General features: G+C 55.2%; 2 protein-coding genes across 3 annotated transcripts; both read right to left on the bottom strand.

Annotated features, from left to right (window-relative positions):
* Positions 1 to 435: 435 nt before the first annotated feature.
* TGFB1 (transforming growth factor beta 1) lies at positions 436 to 14,081 on the bottom strand. Its single transcript, XM_039842960.1, has 7 exons — positions 13,102 to 14,081; positions 9,897 to 10,057; positions 8,583 to 8,700; positions 6,948 to 7,025; positions 6,635 to 6,782; positions 2,000 to 2,153; positions 436 to 1,482 (listed from the first exon to the last, which is right to left on the bottom strand). Exons 1-7 carry the CDS (start codon positions 13,454 to 13,456, stop codon positions 1,324 to 1,326), a joined length of 1,173 nt encoding a protein of 390 aa, XP_039698894.1. The 5' UTR covers positions 13,457 to 14,081; the 3' UTR covers positions 436 to 1,323.
* An 896-nt stretch (positions 14,082 to 14,977) lies between these two features.
* On the bottom strand, positions 14,978 to 21,295 carry B9D2 (B9 domain containing 2). 2 transcript variants are annotated; one of them, XM_039842961.1, is made up of 5 exons: positions 21,092 to 21,295; positions 20,597 to 20,688; positions 19,166 to 19,339; positions 17,856 to 17,981; positions 14,978 to 15,572 (listed from the first exon to the last, which is right to left on the bottom strand). In XM_039842961.1, the coding sequence occupies exons 2-5, from the start codon at positions 20,682 to 20,684 to the stop codon at positions 15,259 to 15,261; spliced, it is 702 nt and encodes a 233-aa protein (XP_039698895.1). In that variant the 5' UTR covers positions 20,685 to 20,688; positions 21,092 to 21,295; the 3' UTR covers positions 14,978 to 15,258. The 2 variants fall into 2 exon arrangements, with proteins under 2 accessions (XP_039698895.1, XP_039698896.1); XM_039842962.1 differs by lacking the exon at positions 19,166 to 19,339 and having other exon boundaries at positions 21,092 to 21,286.
* Between the last annotated feature and the right edge of the window lie 779 nt (positions 21,296 to 22,074).

Genomic DNA, 22,074 nt, shown 5'->3' with positions numbered 1-22,074 from the left:
CCCCCACTCCCACCCCACGCTGCTTCAGTCTACTCTCAACTATCAGCCAGAGGGACCCTCTAGGCACCTAAGTCAAATCACACCCCCTCTCTGTTCGGAGTCCTGTCACGGCTCCCATCTTCCCCTGAGTACAAGTTCCCACAGGTTCCCACAGGCCTGTTGTGGTCCGGGAAGCAGTACCAGTCAGGAGTTACGCAGAGACCCTTAACTCCCGACTGCCTGCGTTCAAGTCCCAGCTCTGCTGCTTGCTAGCTATGTGACCTTAACAAGTCACTCAGCCTCTCTCCGCCTCAGTATTCCCATGTGTAAAGTGGTCTCTGTAGCGGGAGTTGGCAAGCATTTTCTGTGAAGGGCCAGATAGGAAATATTTTTGATTTTGCATAGTTTCTACTTGACTCTGCCCTTGCAGCACTGAAACAGCCAGAGACGATCCGATTCATGGCTGTGCTCCAATAAAACTTTATTTACAGAAACAGGCAGTGGGTCAGAATTTGCCTGCAGGCCGCAGTTTGCCAACCCCTGCCCTGGGCTGCAGGGAGAATGCAGTGAGCTGGTAGATGCATACCTGGTGTGGAGGATTGTTATTACTCTCTGGCCTGTGTTACCGTCTGACTCAGCTCCCAACACCCTTCGCCTTGCCCCTCCCTTCCAACCACACTGGCCTTGTTCCTCTCTCCCTCACCCCAAGTTCATGCTCACTTGCTTTTGTCCTCCTACCGAGAACACTCTCCCCCATCCTCCCCCAGGCTACCTTCAAGTCCCAAATGCCTCCTCCTCCAAGAAGCCCTCCCTCTTCCCCAAAGCCATCTCTCTCACTCCATCCTGCTTTCCTGTCTTGGTGCTGCTTACTATGTCTGTCCCCTCCCCTCTCGGTGGGTAGGAACTAACCCCCCTTAACCTCTCTGGGCCTCAGTTTCCTCACATTTCAAGCGTTAGGAGCGGCCCTGTATCCCAAAGCTTTGTTATGGTGATTAAATGAGTTAATTAAGGCACTTAGTACAGGGCTCAGGATGCTCAGTAAATAAATCTGGTGTTCACCAGGATCACATGGAACACAGAAATGGTCAGCGTTTGCCTGAGGACGGAATGAATGGTGGAGAGACAGGAAGGAGCAGATGGAGCGGGACTCTGGGAACGTCGGAAGGGAGAGCCCGTCAGGAGCCCAATGACATAGACCCCAGTCCTCTCTCCACCTTTAATGTGTCCCCAAGTGGGCTTGGGGACGGGTGTCCTTAAATACAGCCCGACGCTGCGGGCGGGGGCGGGGCGGGGGGCGGGGCCGGGCCTGCCGGAGGGCGGGGCCTGTCGGCGCGGGGCGGGGCCTCAGCTGCACTTGCAGGAGCGCACGATCATGTTGGAGAGCTGCTCCACCTTGGGCTTGCGGCCCACGTAGTACACGATAGGCAGCGGCTCCAGCGCCTGTGGCACGCAGCACGGCGCTGCCGACGCGCCGGGGTTGTGCTGGTTGTACAGGGCCAGGACCTGCGGGCAGGAGGGTGGGGTCAGGGCCGGGGGTCGCGGGGAGGGTGCCCCCACCCCGCCAGCCGCTCTCCATCGCCCGTGTCTTATCTCACCTGGTTAGGTCTCAGCCACTACGTCTTCCTATTTCCCACTCTTGGCTGGGATCTCAATCTTTCTCTCTCCTTCCACCTCCCTAACTCTATCTATCAGTCTGAGCCCTCCTGCCTTTTTTGTCTCTCATTATATCTCTCCTTTTCTTTCTCTTTCCATCTCCCTGCCTCTCCTCACCCATACCCCCCCCCCCACCCACCCCCACCCCCGACCATCTCCGTGAATCTCTCGAATCTCTTATGTTCTTCCGCGTCACGTCTCTAACAGCCTGGGCCTGTCTCTAGCTTTTCTCCCATCTCTTCATCACCACCCCTCCAATCTCCCTGTGTCTCTCCTTCTCCCCATCTCACCACTTCATCTCTGGTTTGACTTCTCTCCCTCCCCGCCCTGGGTCCCTGCTACTTCCAGTCCGGGGTGCCAGACGCACCTTGCTGTACTGCGTGTCCAGGCTCCAAATGTAGGGACAGGGCCCGAGGCAGAAGTTGGCATGGTAGCCCTTGGGCTCGTGGATCCACTTCCAGCCCAGGTCCTTGCGGAAGTCAATGTAAAGCTGCCGCACACAGCAGTTCTTCTCCGTGGAGCTGCAGGCAAGGAGGGGAGGAATCCAGGTCAGGAGGACCCATGCCGCTCCTCCCCAGGTGTCTGTTTGTTTCACTCCTGATTTCCGCCCCCCACGGCTGCGTCATGGTCTCCCTTGCACCCCCTGGGATAAAAGCAGCAACAGTCTGATCATCGCTAACACTGATAAAGCACTTCCTCTAGTCAAGCCCTGTGCAAAGAGCATCATGATAAACAGTATCTCATGCAGTACTCAGAGCAAGCCCGTAAGAAGCCAAGTGACCATCCACAGGGATGGCTAAATAAATCATGGGGCATCCACACTGGAACGTGAAAACCAGTGCAGCCCCACATGTACTGATGCATTCTATGTGTGCAACAAATGTTTATCGAGCTACTGCTGGGCTGGGATCGGGGACTCAGTACAGTCAATTAGTCCTTGCCCTCTGGGGACACATGCTAGAGACTGTCATATCGCTCCTCTGCTCTGAACATGGCTCCGTCTCACTCAGGACAAAGGCCTGAAGTCCTCGCCATGAACCGCAAGGCACTACTGGATCTGGCTGATCCCGGCTGCCTCTCCACTCTCACTGTACTCCTGCATCCTCACTGTCCTTCAAACAGTCCTACCCCAGGGCCTTTGCACTTGCTTGCTATTCCCATAGATATCCTCTCTGGCTCATTTCTTCGCTTCATTTAAATGTCTGTTCGAATGTCCTTCATTCAGGGAGCCTTAACTCTTAGAACAGCCTGGCATGCAGTAGGCGCTCAATACATAGTCAAATGAATGTTATCTCCTCAGAGGGTCCCTTCCTGGACCATCCTATCCAAAATGCCAATCCAAAAGATTGTTAATTCCACTCCGTGTAATAACAGCATTGCAGGTGTGCAAGAAAATACAAAATTTTAAGTGGGACAAAATTTTAATACCCGTGGAAGCTAGATGAGAGTTCATTACACCATCCTGGTTGCTTTCATATACATTTGAAATTTTCCATAATAAAAACATTTTAATTGGAATAGGAAAAAGAGTCCCCAATGTCTTCCTTTCTGTCTCTTCCCTCTGATTAATTTTCCTTCTTAGAACTCATAGCCACCTGCTCTTTTATTTGAGATCCATTTGTTTGTCTGTTGTCTTTCTCTGAGGACAGGACTTTTTGTCTGTTTTGCTCCCTAATATCCCCAGAGCCTACCACAGTGCCTGGCACGCAGTAAGCACTCCGCAAATATGGGGTGTATAAATTAATTGCTTAATATGTTAGGTTTATTAAAAGCAAGTCGAAGAATAGTGGTGTATAAAGTGCCACCGTTCTGGACTCGCAATCTCTGTCCCATGCTCGGATGCAAAGGCCGGTCCCCCTGACCTGGGGCCCAGGCTTCTGCTTGTTTGAAAGGAGCTGGGAGATTTTATGTGCAGGCCCCTGGGGCTATGGCCGAGATGGGCAGGGAGCCTGGCAAAAAAGTTTGACTCATGGGATGCCAAGAACATTTTATGTTTCGCATCCCTAACATATGAAAGAAATACTATGCAAAGCTACGGTTACCAGATGACCAATATTCTGTTTTGCCTAAAGTGACTGGAAGGAACTATATTAAAATGTTGACAGTGACTTTTAATATGAGGTATAATGGGTAATATCTCTTATATTTATATTTCTGTGACATTTATATTTAGTATAATGGGTGATAGCCTTCTGTTTTTTCCAAATTCTCGACAGTGGATATCGTGTTACTTTTAGAATCAAAAAAAAAAATTTAAAGAAAAAAATGCAGTCTCCCACCCCTCAAGAAAATGAGAATACCATTTGGACAAAATAAAAATATATATGGAAATGTATAAGCGTCTCCCGCAAAAACTCTCTGGAAGTTTGACCCAAATATAATAGAAGTGGCTGCCTCTTCAGAGAGAGGTTGGTGGGTCACAGCTGGAAGGTCTCTGAGAGCCTTTCTAGGTTTGGTCCTTCGCATGTATTTACCTGTTCAAATCATAATCAATAGAGAATTCGTCAATTGATTTCACAACCCTGCAAGGCAGGCCTCATTATTATTTCCATTTGAAGGATGAAGAAACAGCCTCAGAGAAGAAGAATGTTGCCTGCTCACATACAGTGTGTAAGGCGTAGTGCTCGGGGCCAGGTTCACAGCCGACTCTGTGCCAGCCCAGAGCCTGTGACCTCATCAACCGTGTCAGCTCAAGCAGAGGGGAAAGAGATGATGACACAGGATCTCCCCAGGACAAGACAAGGTCCTTCCAAGAGCCAAAAAGCCCTGAAAAGGGATTCCCTGAGCTCTGCCTCGTGCATCCACAGTCTGGTTAGGCCTCAGTTTCCCCATGAAAGATGCGGGCAATGTTGGATCGAATAAGGTGATGATAACCTGAGGGCCAAGGAGGCATCGGGAGGTCTACGTATGTAGGCTCGGCGGGGTCCCAAGTCCCCCAAACCATATGCACATGTGTGTGTATGTGTGCACACATTTCTGAGGGAGAAAGTTCCTGGCTTTTGGCTTCTCAAGGGGGTCCTGGACTCACAAAAGTGGAAGAACCACTGTCCAGAATAATCTTTCATTTCCGGTCCAACTCTGGCTGGGGTTCTGAGGTCCTAAGATTTGGATTGTCCGTGATTCTATTACCCAGCTCAGCCATTCTCCACATGGGGTTCAAGAAGGATCAGCAGCAGCATTGCCTGGGAACTTGTGGGGAATGAAAATTCTCAGGCTCCACCCCACACACCTGAATCAGAAACTGGGGGTGAGGGACAGCAGGGCAGATTTAATAAGCCTTTCAGATGACCCAGTGACATGCACAGTCTGGGCCCTCACCGAAGCTCTTGGAAACCCTCAAACACACACAAAAGCAGAAGATACTGAATTGAACCCTCATGTCTGTATTGCCCAGCTTCGACTCGGCAAGTCCTGGCCAAACTCACTGTATCTCTACCCCGACCCACTTCCTCTCCCCCGTTATCGTTTCACCCACAAATAATTCCATATGTATCTCCAAGAAATTCAGGACTATTTCAAAACATAACCACAATACCACATGAGAAAAATTAACAATAATTCCTTGATATCGGCTAATATCTCGTTAGAGCTCCCATTTCCCCAACTGTCTCATGTCTTTTTTAAAAAGAGTCTGTAAAAAAGAAAGATCCAAATAAGGTCTACGCATTGCAGTTGGTTGATATATCTCTCAAGATTCTTTTAGAAATCTATAGAACCATGTCTTTGTCTATTCCTGTCCCCTGCATTGCATCCGTTGATAAAAATGAGTCAGGTTTCCCGCAGTCTAGGTGTCGCTGACTGCACGCCTGTGGTGGAGCTTAACACGTTCCACGCTCCCTATATTTTTGGAAAATTGGTAGTTGGCTCTATCTTCTCGATCAACCTCAGGTTTGATTTTTTGGCAAGACTTCCTAGGTGATATTGGGTCCCCCTCCGTGGAGGTTCACAGGGTTGGCTGCCTGTCTCTGTAATATCATTAGCAGTTGGCATTCAAGGATTCAATCCATTCTTTCAGAGGGTTGATGGGCTGAGGGTAGGATCTGGTGGTGAAGGAGCGGAGCTGACTTTCCAGCAGGGGAATAGCATGTGACAAAGCCTAGAGACACCATCAAAGTATTAAGCAGGGGAGGGACGAGATCAGATTATCATCCTGGATTCTCAACATTCTGACTCCGAATTTCAACATTTTAGAAATCTAGACTTTTCGCAGACTACAATAGTCCAGCATGTCAAGATTCTAACACTCCGAAGGCTTTTCCAGCTTTCTAGGAGTCCCACATTCCAACTCTCGAGGATCTTGGCATTCTTGAATTCCAATATTGCAATACGGCATTCCAACATTCCACAGTTCTGAGCCCATCACTCAAGAGGTCCAAGCTGCCACTTTCTAAGATCTCAGCCTTCCAAGAATCTAACATTCCAGCATTGAGCCCCGACGCTCTAGGATACCAAAATTCTGGCTTTCCCCAATTCTATCTGTGGATGCTATATTTTAACGCAGGAATCCACCATTCTGAGCCCAGGATTCGGGGACTCCAGTTAGCCAACACTGGAGATTCCAATCTTTCAATGGCACAGGAATCCAACTCAGGCAACGTTCCAATTCGGAACTCCCAAATTCGGGGCTCCCAACACTCCGTGAGTCCAACACTGTCAGACTGCAATAATTAACACTGAACTCTAGCATCCTAGAATCCCAACATTCTAGAACCTTAACCTGCCACCAACACAGATCTCGAACATGGCAGCCTTCCAAACTTGAATTCCCACATGCTCAGTGTTCAACATTCTAATCACCTCTGATTCCCACACACCAGCAGAAAAGCAACCTGCTCTGAACATTCTAGGACTCTCAACTTGCACACCCCAGCGTTCTAGGACGTGCACCTTATCCCCCGAGCCCTCCAAGCGGAAGGGGACACCAGCCCAAGCATGACACCAGCTAGGTGCCCACCCTACAGCGCCTAGTCAGGCCGCCGGGCCAGAAGGCGTAGGTCTTCACCTGAAGCAGTAGTTGGTGTCCAGGGCTCGGCGGTGCCGGGAACTGTGCAGGTGCTGGGCTCTCTCCAGAGGGGTGGCCATGAGGAGCAGGAAGGGCCGGTTTATGCCATGAATGGTGGCCAAGTCACCCCGGCGGCCCGTACTGATTCCTGTTTCAGTTTGGGCATCAGTAGGTGGTGGAGGCGGGGTGGGGGTTGGGCGACAGGTACACACACACTCTCAGGTGGACGAATGGGGGGACAGGCAGGGGGAGGAGGGGTCACACATACGTGCACGCACTGCGCATGGCACCGGGACAGAGGGGTGGGCCTCACCATTGATTTCCACATGAAGTATGTCATCTTTGTTGTCACAGGAGCAGTGGGCACTGAGGCGAAAGCCCTCAATTTCCCCTGTGGGAGGGAGAAGCGGGGAGCCAGGGTGAGGGTGTGCTCACCCAGCCCCTGAGGGTGGAGGAAGGAAGAAGCAGACACCATGGGGCTCCTTCCTGCCCCTTCCCCTGCCTGCCCGCTCTCTGGACCCTCTCCCTCCAGTTCTTTGCCTTGCTGCCTCCTCCTCCTCAGCCTCCAGCTCAAACGTCACCGCCTCCAAGAGGCCCTCCAGGATGCAGGCCCTACCCCCACTGTGACAGCATTTTATTTTCTCCATAGCACTGACCCCCTCAGACATTCGTATTTGGCCCTTAATTTCCTTCACTGTTCTCAATGGAGAGCAGGATGCTCGGGGTGGGGGGGCAGGTAGGGATCCTCGTCTTGTTCCCCATAGGGCCTGGCCCACAGTCATAAAAACAGAGATCTACAGATCGCACACTGGGCACCAGGCTTGTTCTAAATGCTCGGTGGGCGTTATGTCCTTTAACCCTCACCAAAGTCCCCCATTTTACAGCTGAGGACGACACCCAGGCATAGAGAAGAGATGACTTGCCCAAAGTGGGAGAAAGCAGGGCTGGGGTGCGCATACTCTGCAGGGCAGCTGAGGGAGAAGGGCTTCCTCAATGAAGGAGTGATTTTCTATGTGCTGGGCCCTATACTGGGTGCTCTGGACTCAGCAATGACCAAACAGGCCTTTGTCCAGCAGCCCCGGACACTCTTTCCAGGACCCACCTGCTCTCTAAGCCCCATCTTTTCATCCGGCCAAACCGCCACTGAGTCTCAACACAATCACCCTCGCCCCGGACGCCACCTCCAGATGGGTTTAGGTGTCTGCTCTGGGCTCCCCGATCCTGGCCCTGGTCATTCTGGTCATCACCGCCAGCTAGGACTTTAGCAAAACTTAAGTGTCTGAAAGTGACCATGGGCCCCAGGAGGACAGGACCTAGAAGTCGTCTTGGTTATCACTGTGTCCCCTGTACTACTGTCACAGGGCCAGGCACAAAGCAGGGAGCTACTGGCACTTATTGAATGGAGGCATGAACAAGAGGGAGACTAGGAAGAGACATGTGGGTGCTGCGGGTTCAGCCGGGACAGGACAGACACCATCCTCTTCCGGACGGGTCAGATGTGGCAGGCTGTCGCCGGCACAGCCTGTTCCTCTGCCCTCAGACATCAGCTCCGATGTCCCCTCCTCCAGGAAGGCCTCTTTGGCCCCAGGCTGGGCATGCACCTCCTCTGACTGGGCTCCCCACCGCAGGCCTGCCCACTCTAGGTCATTACTACCTGGTTTACAGGTCTTTCATTCCCTTCCCCCACCCCAGCAATGAACCACGAGCTCTGTAAGGGCAACAATGGTGCTGTTTGGTCACTGCTGTGTCCCCAGGATCACCCAGCATAGAGAGGTGCTCAGGAGATGGATCAACTCATTCATTGCTGGGGTCTGAGTGCCTGAGAGGGCCAGGTCTCAGCTATCTGGCACCAACATGGGGGGCGGGGTGCTAGGTAGGGCAGCTCAGGGACAAACAATGGGGTCGACCCCATTGCAAAATAGGGGTGGAGCAGAACATCGGTCCTCACCTTTGTGACTCAGCCACTGCCGCACTACTCCAGTGACCTCAAAGGACAGCCACTCAGGCGTGTCGCTGGGGGCCAGGAGCTGGTTGCTGAGGTAGCGCCAGGAACCGTTGCTGTATTTCTGGGGGATGATGAATGAGAGGAGAAAGATGGTGGGTAGATGCTGCCATGTACCCCCATGATCATTGACCACACCTCCCGCTTCATGTGCTCCCTCTAAATGGGCCTTAGACAGTCCCTCGAACAGTCCCCTCCCAGAGGGTCCCAACAGAAGAGGAGGAACGAAGGGGCTCCAGGCGGCAGGGTCAAGGCACCCGAGCGCTCAGCCTTGGCCCCTGCCCCCCATCGGGGCCGTGGAAATTCCCTTCCCTCTCTAGATCTGTTTCCTCACTGGTGAAACACCAGGCCCCTTTCGGCCTGGAAAGCTCACAGTGCTCAGATTCTCCTGCAGACGTCCTGGGCTTCACTCAGCATATAGTTCTGCAAATCTGACACCCTGAATTCTGAGTCTCTAACTTTCTAGGGGCTTATGTTAGAAATTACTCTGTAACTCCAGGGTCTGACAGCACCTCAAGGATTACACAGTCAATGAGCCCGAGAAGTTCTGAGAGTAATATTCTGCAAATCCAGGAGTCTGACATGTCACAGACCTAGAAGCTGCAGACGCCTGACATCCGTAGGGAATGACCCTATGGGGCTGGACAGAAGGTTCCAGGGCCAGCAGCATAAAGCTGGATTCTCTAGACTCTGCGAAATTAACACCAACGTTCCCTTGTAAGAGTCTATCGTCTCCCATCAAAGCCAAAGCTCCATGTAACGTGGATTCCAGGTCACATGACCTTCTAGAGACGCTGGCCTGTCTGAAGGCCCCGATCTTCCTGAAGACTCCAAATCTTCTAGAACACAGCTATCCAAGAGACCTCTCTGTTCTTTATCTGCGGCGTCTAAAATAGTTACTGACCCCACGTGACTATGGCCACTTGAAATAGAGCCAGAAAGACTGAGGAATTGAATTTTTGCTTTCATTTAATTTTCATCAACTTCAATGGCCATCCGTGTTAGTGGCTCTCATATGGGACACAGTCAGTTGAGAACCCCCCACCTTTCTAGAGATTTCAACTTTCAAGAGTCCTGCATCCTAGAATCCAATTGCTAAGATTCCGGCCTTTAAGTGGTTAACATTCTAGGGGGCCAGGAGTCTGAAGTTTCAGAGCGCCCTCTGATCCCATGGTCCGTGTGCCTCCATCCTGCAGGGTCCGCCTGTGTGCACCCTGCAGCGCCCCGCAGTCCAGATGCCCCACCTAGCCTGTGCCCCACCTGGTACAGCTCCACATGCTGCTCCACTTTCAATTTGTGCCTCTGCATACGCAGCTCTGCTCGGGAGAGCAACTCGGGTTCCGACACCGCTTCCCGGAGCTCAGACGTGTTGAAGAACATGTATATGCTGTGTGAATTATGCTTGTATGTCTCGTAGATTTCTAGGCAGAAGGAGCAGAGAAGGGGGACGTCAGGGGTGTGGCAGGGGCGGGGGAGCTGGTACACCCCAAGTCTAAGAGCGTGGGCTCCAGAGCTGATAGCCCTGGGTTGGAGTCCGATCCTGACCCTTTTAGCTATGTGACCTTGGGCGAATGCTTTCCTTCTCTGGATTTGCTTCTTCCTCTGCAAAACAGTCCTAATCACTCTTCTCTCTCATCACCTGTAAAGGAACCACTCAGTACAGGCTGGCACCAAAGGTGTCTCCTCTGCTTGCTCAGGCCTCCCTAGCGCTTGGAGTCTCAAATGCAAGTTAATGACAGTGTACAGTCAAGGGCATCTGGAGCAGACCATGCCTCTGCTGCCTTTCAGCTCGGTGACCTTGGCAAGTCACATCCCTCCCGGAGCCTCAGGTTCCTATTCTTTGGGAAGCGGCAGCCACATCGAGCTCCTGTCTTCCAACCTCGGCTCTCCTAACTGAAGCGCCGTGTAACTCTGGGCAAGTGAAATTACTCTCTCTGTGCCAGATTCTCACCTGGAAAACAAGGACCGATGACAGAATGAGAGTGTGAAATGAGATGACGCAGATAATGCATGTAGCACAGAGTCTGCACACAGTGCTCACTCTACTATGTTAAACTGCACTCACTACTTGCCTATTCAAAGCACTTCGCATTTAAACTTCACAACAGCCCCATGAGGAAAATACTATTATTATGCCCATTCTATAGATGGGGGAACAGAAGCACAAAGAGATTAAGTAATTTGCAACAAGGTCACATAGCTAGGAAGCTGCAGAACGGGATTCAAACTCAGGCAATCTGGTTCCAGAGACTATGATCTCAACCACTAGGGCTATGCCGCCTCCCTGCTCATGTGATGATGATGATGATGATGATGATGATGATGATGATAATGATTAATTGCTTCCTCCCTCAGCTGAAAAGGCCAAGTTCATTCTAGGTAGGAATGGCTTAGGGGTGGGGAAGAAATTAGGAAGAGTGTTCACTAGTCTAGGAAAAGTTCCGGGTTAGGGTTGAGGAGGCAGAGCACAAACTCCCGGATCAACTGGGGCAACTGCAGAAGGGGTAGGGACATGGAGACAAGATCTGCTGAGAACGGTAAGAAGAAATCCCTTCTGCGGGGCCCCCTCCCCTACTCCTCCCCACTCCAGCCGGGCCAGCCTCTCCCCGCAGTAAGCCCTATCTTGACCCAGCAGTTACTCAGCAACCCCCAGAGGAAGGGCAGAGGCAGGCGGGGAGACAGATAGGGAGGAAGAGAGAGAGAGCAGGGGCAGAGACCCGCAGGAGAGAGGGAGAGACCGCAGAGATGGGGAGAGGCGGGGAGAAGGTGCCGGAGAGAGAGAGGGAAGAGAGGGAGAGTCAGACACTGGGAGACCACACATGGGCAGAGACTAATGGGGATGCAGGAGAGATGGAAAGACAAAGATGGAGACACATTGACAGACACACGGGAAGAAGAAACAGAGGGTTTGGGGGCAGATGGAGGCAATCCGGGAGGAGAAGGCTGAAGGTTTCAGATGTGTTAAAGAAATCTCTACACCTAGGGTGAAGCGACGACGGAAGAGGTGAGATGAGACGCACATGTGGGTGGGGACGAGCGTCGTTTGGCTGGAGACACAATTGGGCGTACGAAGGGGCTGGTGACCCACAAGTCCACCGCCCAAGAGGGAAAGTGAAAGGAGGCGGATCGCCTCAATCCTCCGGGCCACTTGGGACGGACGCCTGGGTCCCTGCGCGGGCGCCGATCGGGCGGGCCCAGCGGTAGCCCCGCCCGGAGCTGGGGTGAAGAGGGCCCGAGTCGCCGCCGCTGCGAGGGCGGGGACCGGACCTGCCTCGTCTCGCCCCAGGCTCCGCGCGCGATCCCCGCCCCCCCAGGGCACGGGAAGGAAAGGGAAGGGAGGGCGGGCGGGCGAGGCGGCCGGACGCTGGGGTTTCCCCAGCCTCCTGGAGAGGAACTGGCATTTTGGGGTCCAGACTCCCAGCCTTCAGCTCTGCGGGGTCCTCCTCTCCTCTTCCGGACGCGCAGCTCCTCCCCCCGCGCGTGGCACCCACGTGGGGCTTCCTCACCCACATCTTGTGGAGTCGCACCCATCCACTTCTCCCCCTGCGGCTAGATTCCTCGCTCGGCCCACTCCCTTCCATCCCGCGGCGTGAGGGGCTCGTCGCTGCCAGCAGGGCACGGTCGATCTCTCCTCCGCCCCCCTCCCGGTCCGCCTTTCCCACGCTGGAAACCCCTTCCCACGACCCAGTGTTCTAGGTTTCCTGGGGTCTCGCTGCCTCGGCTGGGCTTCCTCCTCGCACATCCATGTGCGAAATACTCAGGGCACCTCCGCGGGCATCCCCGGCCGCCCCTGGGGGTCCGCTTCTCTCTCACTAGCTTCCCCCTCCCTACGACTTCGCGCCCCTTTCTTCCCCGCATTTTTCACCCCCTCGCCGCCCTACTCTCTGTCCCCTCAATCCCGCGTGCTCCTGGCACCTTCTGCAAGCTGGTCCACTCTCCATTTTCCGGCACCTCCAGGCTTCGCTTTACCTAGTTTTTCTGTCCTTGAATCTTCTCGCCTCACTACCCCGAGCTCTGCGTCCGCTTTCCCCACGGCCTCTCCCTGCTCAAAACTGGGGTCTCCGCTTATCGCAAAGCGTGATCCCTCTGTGCAGCCCCAGCCCCATGACCCCCGCACTCTAGTGCAGCCTGTAGCGGAAAGCCTTTTTCTACCCCTTCCCCCAATCGCTTCTCTCCCTCCAGGGGACTCCCCCCACGATCCCGCATGTTCCTGTCACTCCAGAAGCAGTCCACTTCGCTCCCTCCTCTTCAAGACCAGATACGGGGGTTGGGGGGGACGGGGAGGGTGGGGGCGGGTAGGGAGCTCAGCTCTATCCTCTTTGGGATCCTCTCCCACGTTCCGGCGCCCCCGGGGGTCCTCTTCCTCCAGTCAGTTTCCTCCGCTAGTAATTTCCTCCCCCTGACCCCTGCACGCCGGCGCCCCCTGGGGGCTCCCTTCCAGGGTCCCCGGCCCTTCCAAGCTCACTGTGGCTGTTTTCCACGGTTAGCACGCGGGTGACCTCCTTGGCGTAGTAGTCCGCCTCCGGTTCGGGCTCCGGCTCTGCGCTCTCCCCGGCCACCCGGTCTCGGGTACTGTTGTAAAGGGCCAGCACGGACTCGGGCAGCGGGCCGGGCGGCACCTCCCCCTGACTCGGGGGACTGGCGAGTCGCAGCTTGGATAGGATCTGGCCGCGGATGGCCTCGATGCGCTTCCTCTTCACCAGCTCCATGTCGATGGTCTTGCAGGTGGATAGTCCGGCGGCCGGCCGGCCAGGCGTCAGCACTAGTAGCCACAGCAGCGGCAGCAGCAGCGGCAACAGCCGCAGCCCGGAGGGCGGCATGGGGGAGGCAGCGCCCCCCGGCACTGCCGAGAGCGCGAGCCGGGCTGGGCTGGGAACAGGGAGGCCCCGCCCCTACAGGAGCTGGCTGGGGGTCTCCCTAGGAAAGGTAGGAGGGCCTAGGGGGTAGGGTGGGAAAGTTGAGGCCCTCGAGGAGAATGGAGAGGAGACTCTGGTGGGTGGCTTCTCGGTATCCCACGGGAAAACCCGAGATGGGCGCGATCTAGTACCAGAGGTGGGTGGTCCTGAATAGGGGAGCTGAGGCAGGTCTAAGAGAGATCCGGTCTCCCGGATCCCGGAGGAGAAGGGTCCTTGGACGCGTAGAGGCTCAGGAGAGAGGCCGGGATATGGGGCGTGCAGGGGGGTGCGCCCGAGGTCTTAGGGTCGGGTCTTCGCGGGAGTCGGGTTTGTGGTTCCTGAGGGCTGGTCCGCAGTGGGGGCGCCTGGGGGACGACGTGTAGACAGGGAGGGAGCAAGCGTCCGAGGCGTTAAGGGGGCAGTCTGGGGTCCCCAAGTCCTGCCTCCTCGCCGGGTTGCGCCGCGCCAAGCGGTCCCCGCGCCTCCGGCTCCCAGCGGCAGCGGAAAAGTCTCAAAACTTTTTTTCCTCTTCTCCCAACTAGCTCGTCCCTCCTCCCGCTCCTCCTCCCCCTCCTCCCCGCAGTGGCGGCGGCGGCGGCGGGGGCGGCGGCGGCTCGTCTTAGACTCTGGGGCCTCGGGCGGCTCCTCGGCGGCTCCTTCCTCCGCTCCCGGCCGAGGCCGGCCCCGCGGGTGGCTCTGAGCCGGGGGGGTGCCCCGGAGGGGGCGTCCCCCCTGCCCCCGGCCGGGGGCCTCGCTGTCTGGCGGATCCGCGGCGGGAGGAGGAGGTGGGACGGCCCGGGGCGCGAAGGGCGGCGGCGGCGGCGGCGGGGACCGGCTGGGGCGGCAGGGGGTTTTGAAGCCGCCCCGGCCCCACCCAGGAAGCGCGCGGGGCGGGGGCGGCCCCCAGGAGGGCGGGCATGGGGGGGCCGGGCCGCCGACCTCAGCTCGCGTGGGCGGGCTCTGAGGGGGGTCCCTTAAGCCCCGGGGGTAGGGGGCGGGCACCCCGGCCCCGCCCCATGAACCGGGTGCTGCCTCCTGGCGGCGGAGCGCTACCGAAGCGGGAGGTTGCCTGTGGCTTTGAGGGCTGTGCAGAGGTCACCGAATAAAGACCTGGCAGGCAAGGCTCAATCAGAGGATGGGGACACAGGGTACAGGAGATCAGAGGAGGGGACTCAGAACGGAGAGAGTGGGAGGCGGGGGCAGAAGGGGCGAGGGTCAGCCAGGAGATAGGGGACCCAGTGGGGAGAGGGGCACAGAGGAAGGGAACCCCATGGAGAGGGAGTCATAAGAGGGGCACCCAGAGTGGGGAGGGGCGTCAGAGTCTGACGCGAAGGATGGGGGAGGCAGATCTGTCAGAAGGTGGGGCCTGAGGAAGGAAGGTGTCAGTAGGAGGATGGGGCACAGGCCACCTGACAGGTCAGGAGGTCAGGAAGGAACCCACACCTGTCAGAACTGCTTTCCTTTATTGAACACTTCCATATGTGAGACAGTCTCTTCTCCCCCAAACCCGTGGGACTCTACACGCTTGCTGCCATTTCACAGATGGGGAAGTTGGACCCCAGAGGGACAGCCACTAGGCTTGAGGTGCTAACCAGGACAGAAGCCATATCAAGCCTTGGCTGGGGTCAGGTCTGACCGTCTCCGGAGCCCATGCTTCTACCACTGTGCCATCCTGGCCCTCACTGGGCGTCCAGGGGTGTGGATGGGGGCCGGCGAGGAAGGGTCCCTCAGCATTCGACGCCATAGCGGTCAAAGTGGCGTAGAAGCAGACCCAGCTCAAGGTGCACGGTGCCGCCGGCAGCTGTGTGCAGGCGATAGCGGTCAGCCCCACTGTAGATGGCATCCGCATGCAGCAGCTGAGGCCCGCCACCTACGAAGGCCCGTGCCAACTGCTCCCGCCAGCTGCCCAGGGGCCGCCATGTGGGGCAGTCCAGCTGGTGCGTTCCTGGACTGCTGGGCACGTGGCAAAAGCCGTAGCCTGCAAGCTGGCAGCGGCCAAAGCTGTCCTGGGACCACACCTGGAGATGGAGCCGGGGCCAGCCTGCAGGACAGGAGGGAGGGAAGGAGGGATGGAGTCAGCCCCGTCTTCTGCTTCTAGATCCCCACCTCCTGGATCCCCACTGGAGACTCCAGGCCCAGTCCCTACCCCCCTGCCTTTCTTCCTCAGCCTCCTCTCTGAACTCCCAGCCAAAGGGATCTTTCTGAATCTATGTTCCTCTCCTGCTTAAAACCTGTCCATGGCTCCCCAGTGCCCTCAGTATGAAGTCCAACCTCAACATGGATCTATCCTCTGCTGACTTCTCTCTCTTCTGTGTCCCCATCTCTGGGAAGCCCAGTCCCCTGGTGAATGAGTGCCTTGGGGCTTGTCCTAGCCGCCTCGCTCCTTCCCACCCCATGGCCCACCCTGTTCTCTCTGGGCTCAGGGCCTTCTTTTTTGCCCCTTCAATCTACCTTCCATCTGGCATTGGGAAGCACCTTTCTCTCCTTTCCATACGTTTCCCAGTATCCTCTGAATACAGTTTAGTTCCTCAGTCTGGTAGGCAAAACCCTTGAAAAGCTGGCCCCATCTCACCCTCCCTTCTGAGCCCCTCTGTGCTAGTCCCCGTTGTAGAAGCTGGGGACACACTGGTGAACAGAGCAGACAAAAATTCCTGCCCTTGTGTAACTGACATCCTAGACAACGAACGTAGTAAATAAGCAAATTATAGGGTATGTCAGATGGTGATAACTGCTCTGGAGAAAAATAAAGCTGGGTAGGATGGGGGTGGGGATGCAGTTTTAGAAAGGGGGTGATCAAGACAAGTTTCACTGAGGTGACATTTGAGCAAATGCTTCAAGGAGGGAAGGGAGCGGGCCATGTTGACATCTAGGGAAAAGAGTGCTCCCAGCAGAGGGAACAGCCCTTGGTGGGAGGTGTCTGGTGGGGCCAGTGTAGCTTGAGGCCATTGACAGAAGGAGAAAGGGAGGTGACAGCACGAGATCATTCAGGGCATTGAGATCCACGGAAGACTTTGGCTTTTATCCTGAGAGAGAGGGGACTCAGAGAGTTCTTAGCAGAGGAGGAATGTGACCTGACTTAGACGTTCCCAGAGGGACAGCCTATGCGGGTGGGGTGGGAACACCAGCGAAGAGGCTACCATAATGGCCCAGGTGAGAGGTGAGAGCGGACAGACTAGGGTATGGGGGAGAAGTGGTGAGGCGTAGTATGCATTTCAAAGGTAGAGCCAATGGGATTTCCTGATGGACAGAATGGGAGGGGGGCTGGGAAGAGGCGAGGATGATACCCACACTGGGGCCTGGGGGTCTGAAGAGTAAAAGGACAGTCGCTTGCCTCATCCTCCAATCTATCACCCTTTAAAAGCAAAACCTGACTTGTCAGTTGCCTGCTGTGGCTCTGCGGGGCCTTCGGGAGATGGCCTCAGCTCTGCGGCCTGGCATTCAAGGCTCTGCATGGCCTGTCCCCTACCATCTGGACCCTTCCAGCTCTCCTGCTTTCCCTCCATCCTCCAAATGCTGTGGCTCACTTTACCCTTTGAGCCTTCCGTACACAGCTCTCTGCCTAGAAACCTTCTTTCTCTCTGCCCTATTAGCTCCTATTATTTGCTGTGGCCCTTCATGGCAAAGCTCAAACATCCCTTCCTCCAGGAAGCCCTCCCTCCTGAACTCACCAGCAGTCAGGAGCCTCCTCTGGGCTCCCATAGCCATCCAGACTCCCCCATCCCAGGCCTGCCCACTCTGGGCTGCCATTTTCTGGGGACAGCTCTGTCTTCCCCATGGGATGGTGAACGCTGTGAGGACAGGGCTGGGGGCTGTCTCAATCGCTGACATCTCCCTGACATCACCCACCACAGGGCAGGCACTCAGTAAATATTATTTATATTGTTGATATATATGGCACATTTACCTAGGCTATTTTCTGGAATCCACTCAGTATGACCCAAATTTTCCACCAGAAAAGATGTTCTGTACCCTCCCTCCCCCAAATACTCATTTCCCCTCTTATCAGCCGAGGAGCCTGGCCTCTCTCATAACCCCTCCCAGCTTCCTCCTGATTGAAGACTCTTGGTTTATCTCTCCGAAAGCAACCTCCCCTCTCCTGGTGGTTTCTACCTTCCCCTCTCCCCCTCCGCCCCTGGCCTCTGACGCACTCCAGAGTCAGCCCAGGGAGGCCTCCTAACAGCCTCTCCAGGGCCAGGCCTGGGTGCGAAAGGGACGCAAAGGGCGAGGGAGCGGGGACAGGGTTTGGTGTTCCCAGTCTCAGCAGCATGGGGTGCTGCTAACTGCCACCCCTCAGCCCGGCCCAGGGCCCAGGCTGGGGACCCACCTTGAAGACCTTTTGTGGCGAAGTGCAGGTCAATGGGGTGGGACCAGTAGGCCATGTCCCCTATTTGGGGGGTGTCCACCTGCGTTTGGCCCTCCCGTATGCCTGACAGGAGCTTCCACGCCGCCCCTGCAATGAGAGCCAGGACACCGAGGGGCAGGGAGGGGTGGGAGGCAGCGATCAGGAAGGGGAGGCCGTCGTGGAGACAGGACCCCACTTCTCCCTGGCATTGGGCGACAAGGGTTACAAAATGTGAACTCTGGAGCCAAACATCTGGGTTCAACTCCTGGCACTACTTCTTCCTGCCTGTATACCCTTGGGCAAGTTATCTTTCCCTGCCTTAGTCTCCCCATCTGTCAACTGGGTGTGATAATAATGCGTTCCTTATCATTTCTTGAGATTAAATGAACTAATACATACAGGGCACTCGGAACAGTGCCTGGGGCATAGCGAGTGCTGGCTAAGTGTCGGGTATCCTTTGTTACTATTCTCACCCCACGTTTAGAGGCCTAGTCCAAGGACTGAGATGGGGCCAAGGGTGCCCGTCACAAAGGAGCTTGGGCACACTGTGAAAGGCACACAATAATACCAGTCCTACGGAGGATGACGGTAACAGCGAAAAGGCACCAAATGTTTACCAAAGGCCAGACGCCGCGCTAAGCGCTTTGGTGATGAATTTGTTTAATCTGTCCTCTAGGACTCTTGATCCATACCCCGCCCCCAGTCTACAGGCTCCCCCACAGCCCAGCAGGCCCTGCACGCCCTGGCCTGTGTGCCCCTTCCTGAACTCCTCTCTCATTACTCTCCTCACCCCTCGCCACCCTCTAGCCTCACGGGTTCTGTTTTGGATCTCTCCTCAGGGCCTTTGCACTGGCTGTTCCCTCTGCCTAGAAAGCTCTGCTCCTGATGTCCCCATGCCTGGCTTTTTCCCATCCATTGGGGATCAGCTCAAGTGCCACTTTTAGAGGGTTCTCCCTCATGCTTCTACCCGAAACTAGGACTTATCACATTATCACATCTCATTTCTTCCTAGTACCTACCACTATCTGTAATCATTACACTCATTTATCTTCTTATTTATCTTTATCTGTCCTCCTGTGAGCCCCAGGAGAGCAGGGATCTTGTACATTGCTAGATCCCCTGGACCTCAAACCCAGACCTTGGTACACAGAAGGTGCTCAATAAATGCTTTTTTGGCAAATAAATGAGCCTAGGAGGTGGGTGCTGATATAGTCTCCATTTTACAGGTAAAGAAACAGACTCTTAGAAGGAAAGGCACCTGGCCATTCACTCCATGAACATTTATTGGTCACCTGCTGCGTGCCAAGGACTGTTCTCCATGCTGGAAGTACAGCAGGACTGCAGCAGACCAGGGTCCCAGGATGGAGCTGGATTCAAACTGAGCTCTGTCTCACAGCAGTGCCCAAGCCCTTTATCCGACTGCCCCTGAGCTCTCTGCGGGACTAACTGCCCCGCACAACAGCTCCCTGAGATAATAAAAACCATATGGCTATCGCTTCTTCTGGGCCAAGTGAAGAAAGCACTAGGCCTTGAGGTAGGCTTGTCACATGTAACATTTACCAGCACTCCTGTGAAGGACAAATATCCCACTTTACAGATGGGGAAACAGGCTCCAAGAGGGAAAAGCACCCACTCAGGGTCACAGAGCAGGTGAGTGGCGGAGCCCAGACTGGGAGCCGGGTCGGACTCCGGGGCCGCCTCTTCATCCGCTTAGCTGGAGGACCACAATTTCCCGGGGCCGAAAGTGATGATTAGGACAACAGCTGCACTCCCTTCATGGGCATTTATTGTGCTGGGCAACATATAAAAATTGGCTTTACATCCGATTTTTACCCGAGCAGGGCAAACACTGAGCACTTACTAGGCCAGGCCCTCTCCAGAGTGCTGTTGCTCTTCCTTTAGCCCTCACGACCGCCCCACGAGGAACTGTTATTATTCCCATTGTACAGACAGGGAAGCCCAAACAAAGACGAGTGCAAACAGCTGGTTTTGAACCCAGGCAGTCTGTGCTCTTAACCGCAGTCCTGTGCTGCCTCTGGCTGCTATTAGCTTCAATTTCAGACAAGGAAACTGAGGCTTGGAGAGGTCAAGTCTAAAGGCCCCCAATTAATTGGTGGGGGAAGTTAGTGTTTGAGTCCAGATCTGGCAGCCCTAACCATTACACTATACCACCTCACACGGGGAGACATGAAAATTGGGGCCTCTGAGGTACCTCCAGGGCCAGGTGGATGGACTTGGATGACTGCTAGTACAGGGCTCCTACACTGTCACAGAGAATTATGAATACGGGAGGGTGGCCTCGCCTCTAAATGTGGGATAGCAACTTCCATTTTATAGCAACTCGGTAAATGGAGACTGTTAAGCAAAGAATTATTAAGAATGGGGAGGGACCTAGGGCACCCCTCAGACAGTGAATGAAGCCCCAGCAGTAGAGTTAGGGCTGTTTAGTGTTCTGAGGATTGGGAGTGTGTTTGTGGTCTAATCTATGGTCCCATATCCTTAGGGGCTGTGTGTTCATTGAGTGGGAACCAGAGTCCCTAGAGATGGGATGGGGAGGGATAAGAAGGGAGCCTGAGACTCACGTGGACAGTGTGGTCGGGGCTAGGAGTCCTGAGAACCAATGGAAGATGAGGATCAGGGACTGGGCCAGTGGGTAAAGGAAAGAGGATGGAACCTCTAATTTGGGGGTCTTGGTGGGGGAAATGTACCAGGCTTGGGAATACCTGTGTGGATGCCCCACTTGCAGAAGAGGCTACTTTCTGAGAAACCGGTGGCCCCCACGATCTGTCCAATCACGTGCACCTCAGCCATGGCCCTGAGAGGGGAAAAATATCACAGCCCTATGAGTAAGTGCACTATTTCCACCTTACAGACGGGGAAACTGTGGCCCTCCAAATAAGGGGCAGTATTAGGATTCCAAGCTAGTTTCGTCAAACCACTGAGGGTGGGCCACACAATCACAGCTGCCTTCCCAGGAGAGCCCCGAAAAAATGAGGGGCTAGGGTGGGCTGGGCTGAGGAGAGGACATCCAATCAGCCGGCCTCTAAATTACCTCTCCCAGCGGAAAGCCCCGCCCCCAGGGCCGATGTCCCCGCCCACAAGTACAAAGCCCCGCCCCCAGGTCCGAAGATTCTCCCACCCCGTCTATGAGGCGCATGCGTCTTAAGTGCAACGGTACCAAAGTCCCGCCTCTAAGCTTACGCATGCGCCATTCTTACCTCAGAAAACCTAACGGTTAGGAAGTGCGAAAGCGGCAGCGGAGATTGGTGTTCATGGTCCTGACCTGTCCAGCGGGCGCTGGCTTCCTAGGCCTGGCTCGCGCCACTCCCAGGACCTTCTGGGCAGCTAGAGAACGGAGGCGTCGATCCCTTAGAGGCTGCGCCCGCCTTCGGGATCCCTAGTTGTTGCTATGACAACAGCAGCCTCCCTTCCTGGCTTTGCACCCGCCCTGGGATCGGTAATTGGCCCTAGCTGTCCTCGTGGGCGGGGCTAAGCTGTGATGGACGTTCTCTCTCTCCCTCTCCATTTTAGGAAAAGCGTCTCTCCGGCCACACACCCGGTTCCGCCATTTGGGGCGTGGCCTGGCAGCCGCCATCTAAAGTGTGGCTGAGGAAGTCTGAGCGTTGACTGTTTCTTCCAGATACCCTCTTCACAAAATAAACAAATCCCTCGGTGCGGTGCCACGCCCCCCCCAAACTCTCGTCCATCCGGGACCGCAAACCAGAGACTAGAGCCAGGGTCAAGGGGGACACTTTCTCTCTGGAGAGTACATTCTCCTGCCTCATGACTAGAAAAAAAATCCTTCCTTATTCAGAGATACTCGAGAAGTTGTGGAGAGGGGTTTCCTTCCTTTTTTAGAGTTCCCCAGGCTCCACGGGACTGATAATCCAACTTCCTCCCCAGAAATACTGCCCAGTTCTTCTGTTAGTGCTGATCTGAGCAAGGAGTGGGGTGTGGGGAAGAGGTGTGAGAAATGAGGAACTGAAGCCCCTTTATCTGCAGAAAATCCGGTTCTTGAAAACTGGGCTCTGCCAGTTACTTGTCTTGTGACCTTGCATGGCTCTAGGTTTCAGTTTCTCAGCCATGTAATGGGCACAAGGAGAGTGACAGTTCGAGGCACTCACATTCTGATTCCCTGAGCACTGCCTTTCCCACGCTATCAATCCAGTTGAACCTCAGTGCCTCCAGCCCAGACCAGGAG

The sequence above is a fragment of the Pteropus medius genome, unplaced genomic scaffold (assembly GCF_902729225.1).
Source record: "Pteropus medius unplaced genomic scaffold, Ma_sr-lr_union100, whole genome shotgun sequence".
Taxonomy (NCBI): Eukaryota; Metazoa; Chordata; class Mammalia; order Chiroptera; family Pteropodidae; genus Pteropus; species Pteropus medius.
The sequence above is the reverse complement of the archived record's forward strand: the minus strand, read 5'-3'. Positions and strand labels throughout refer to the sequence as shown.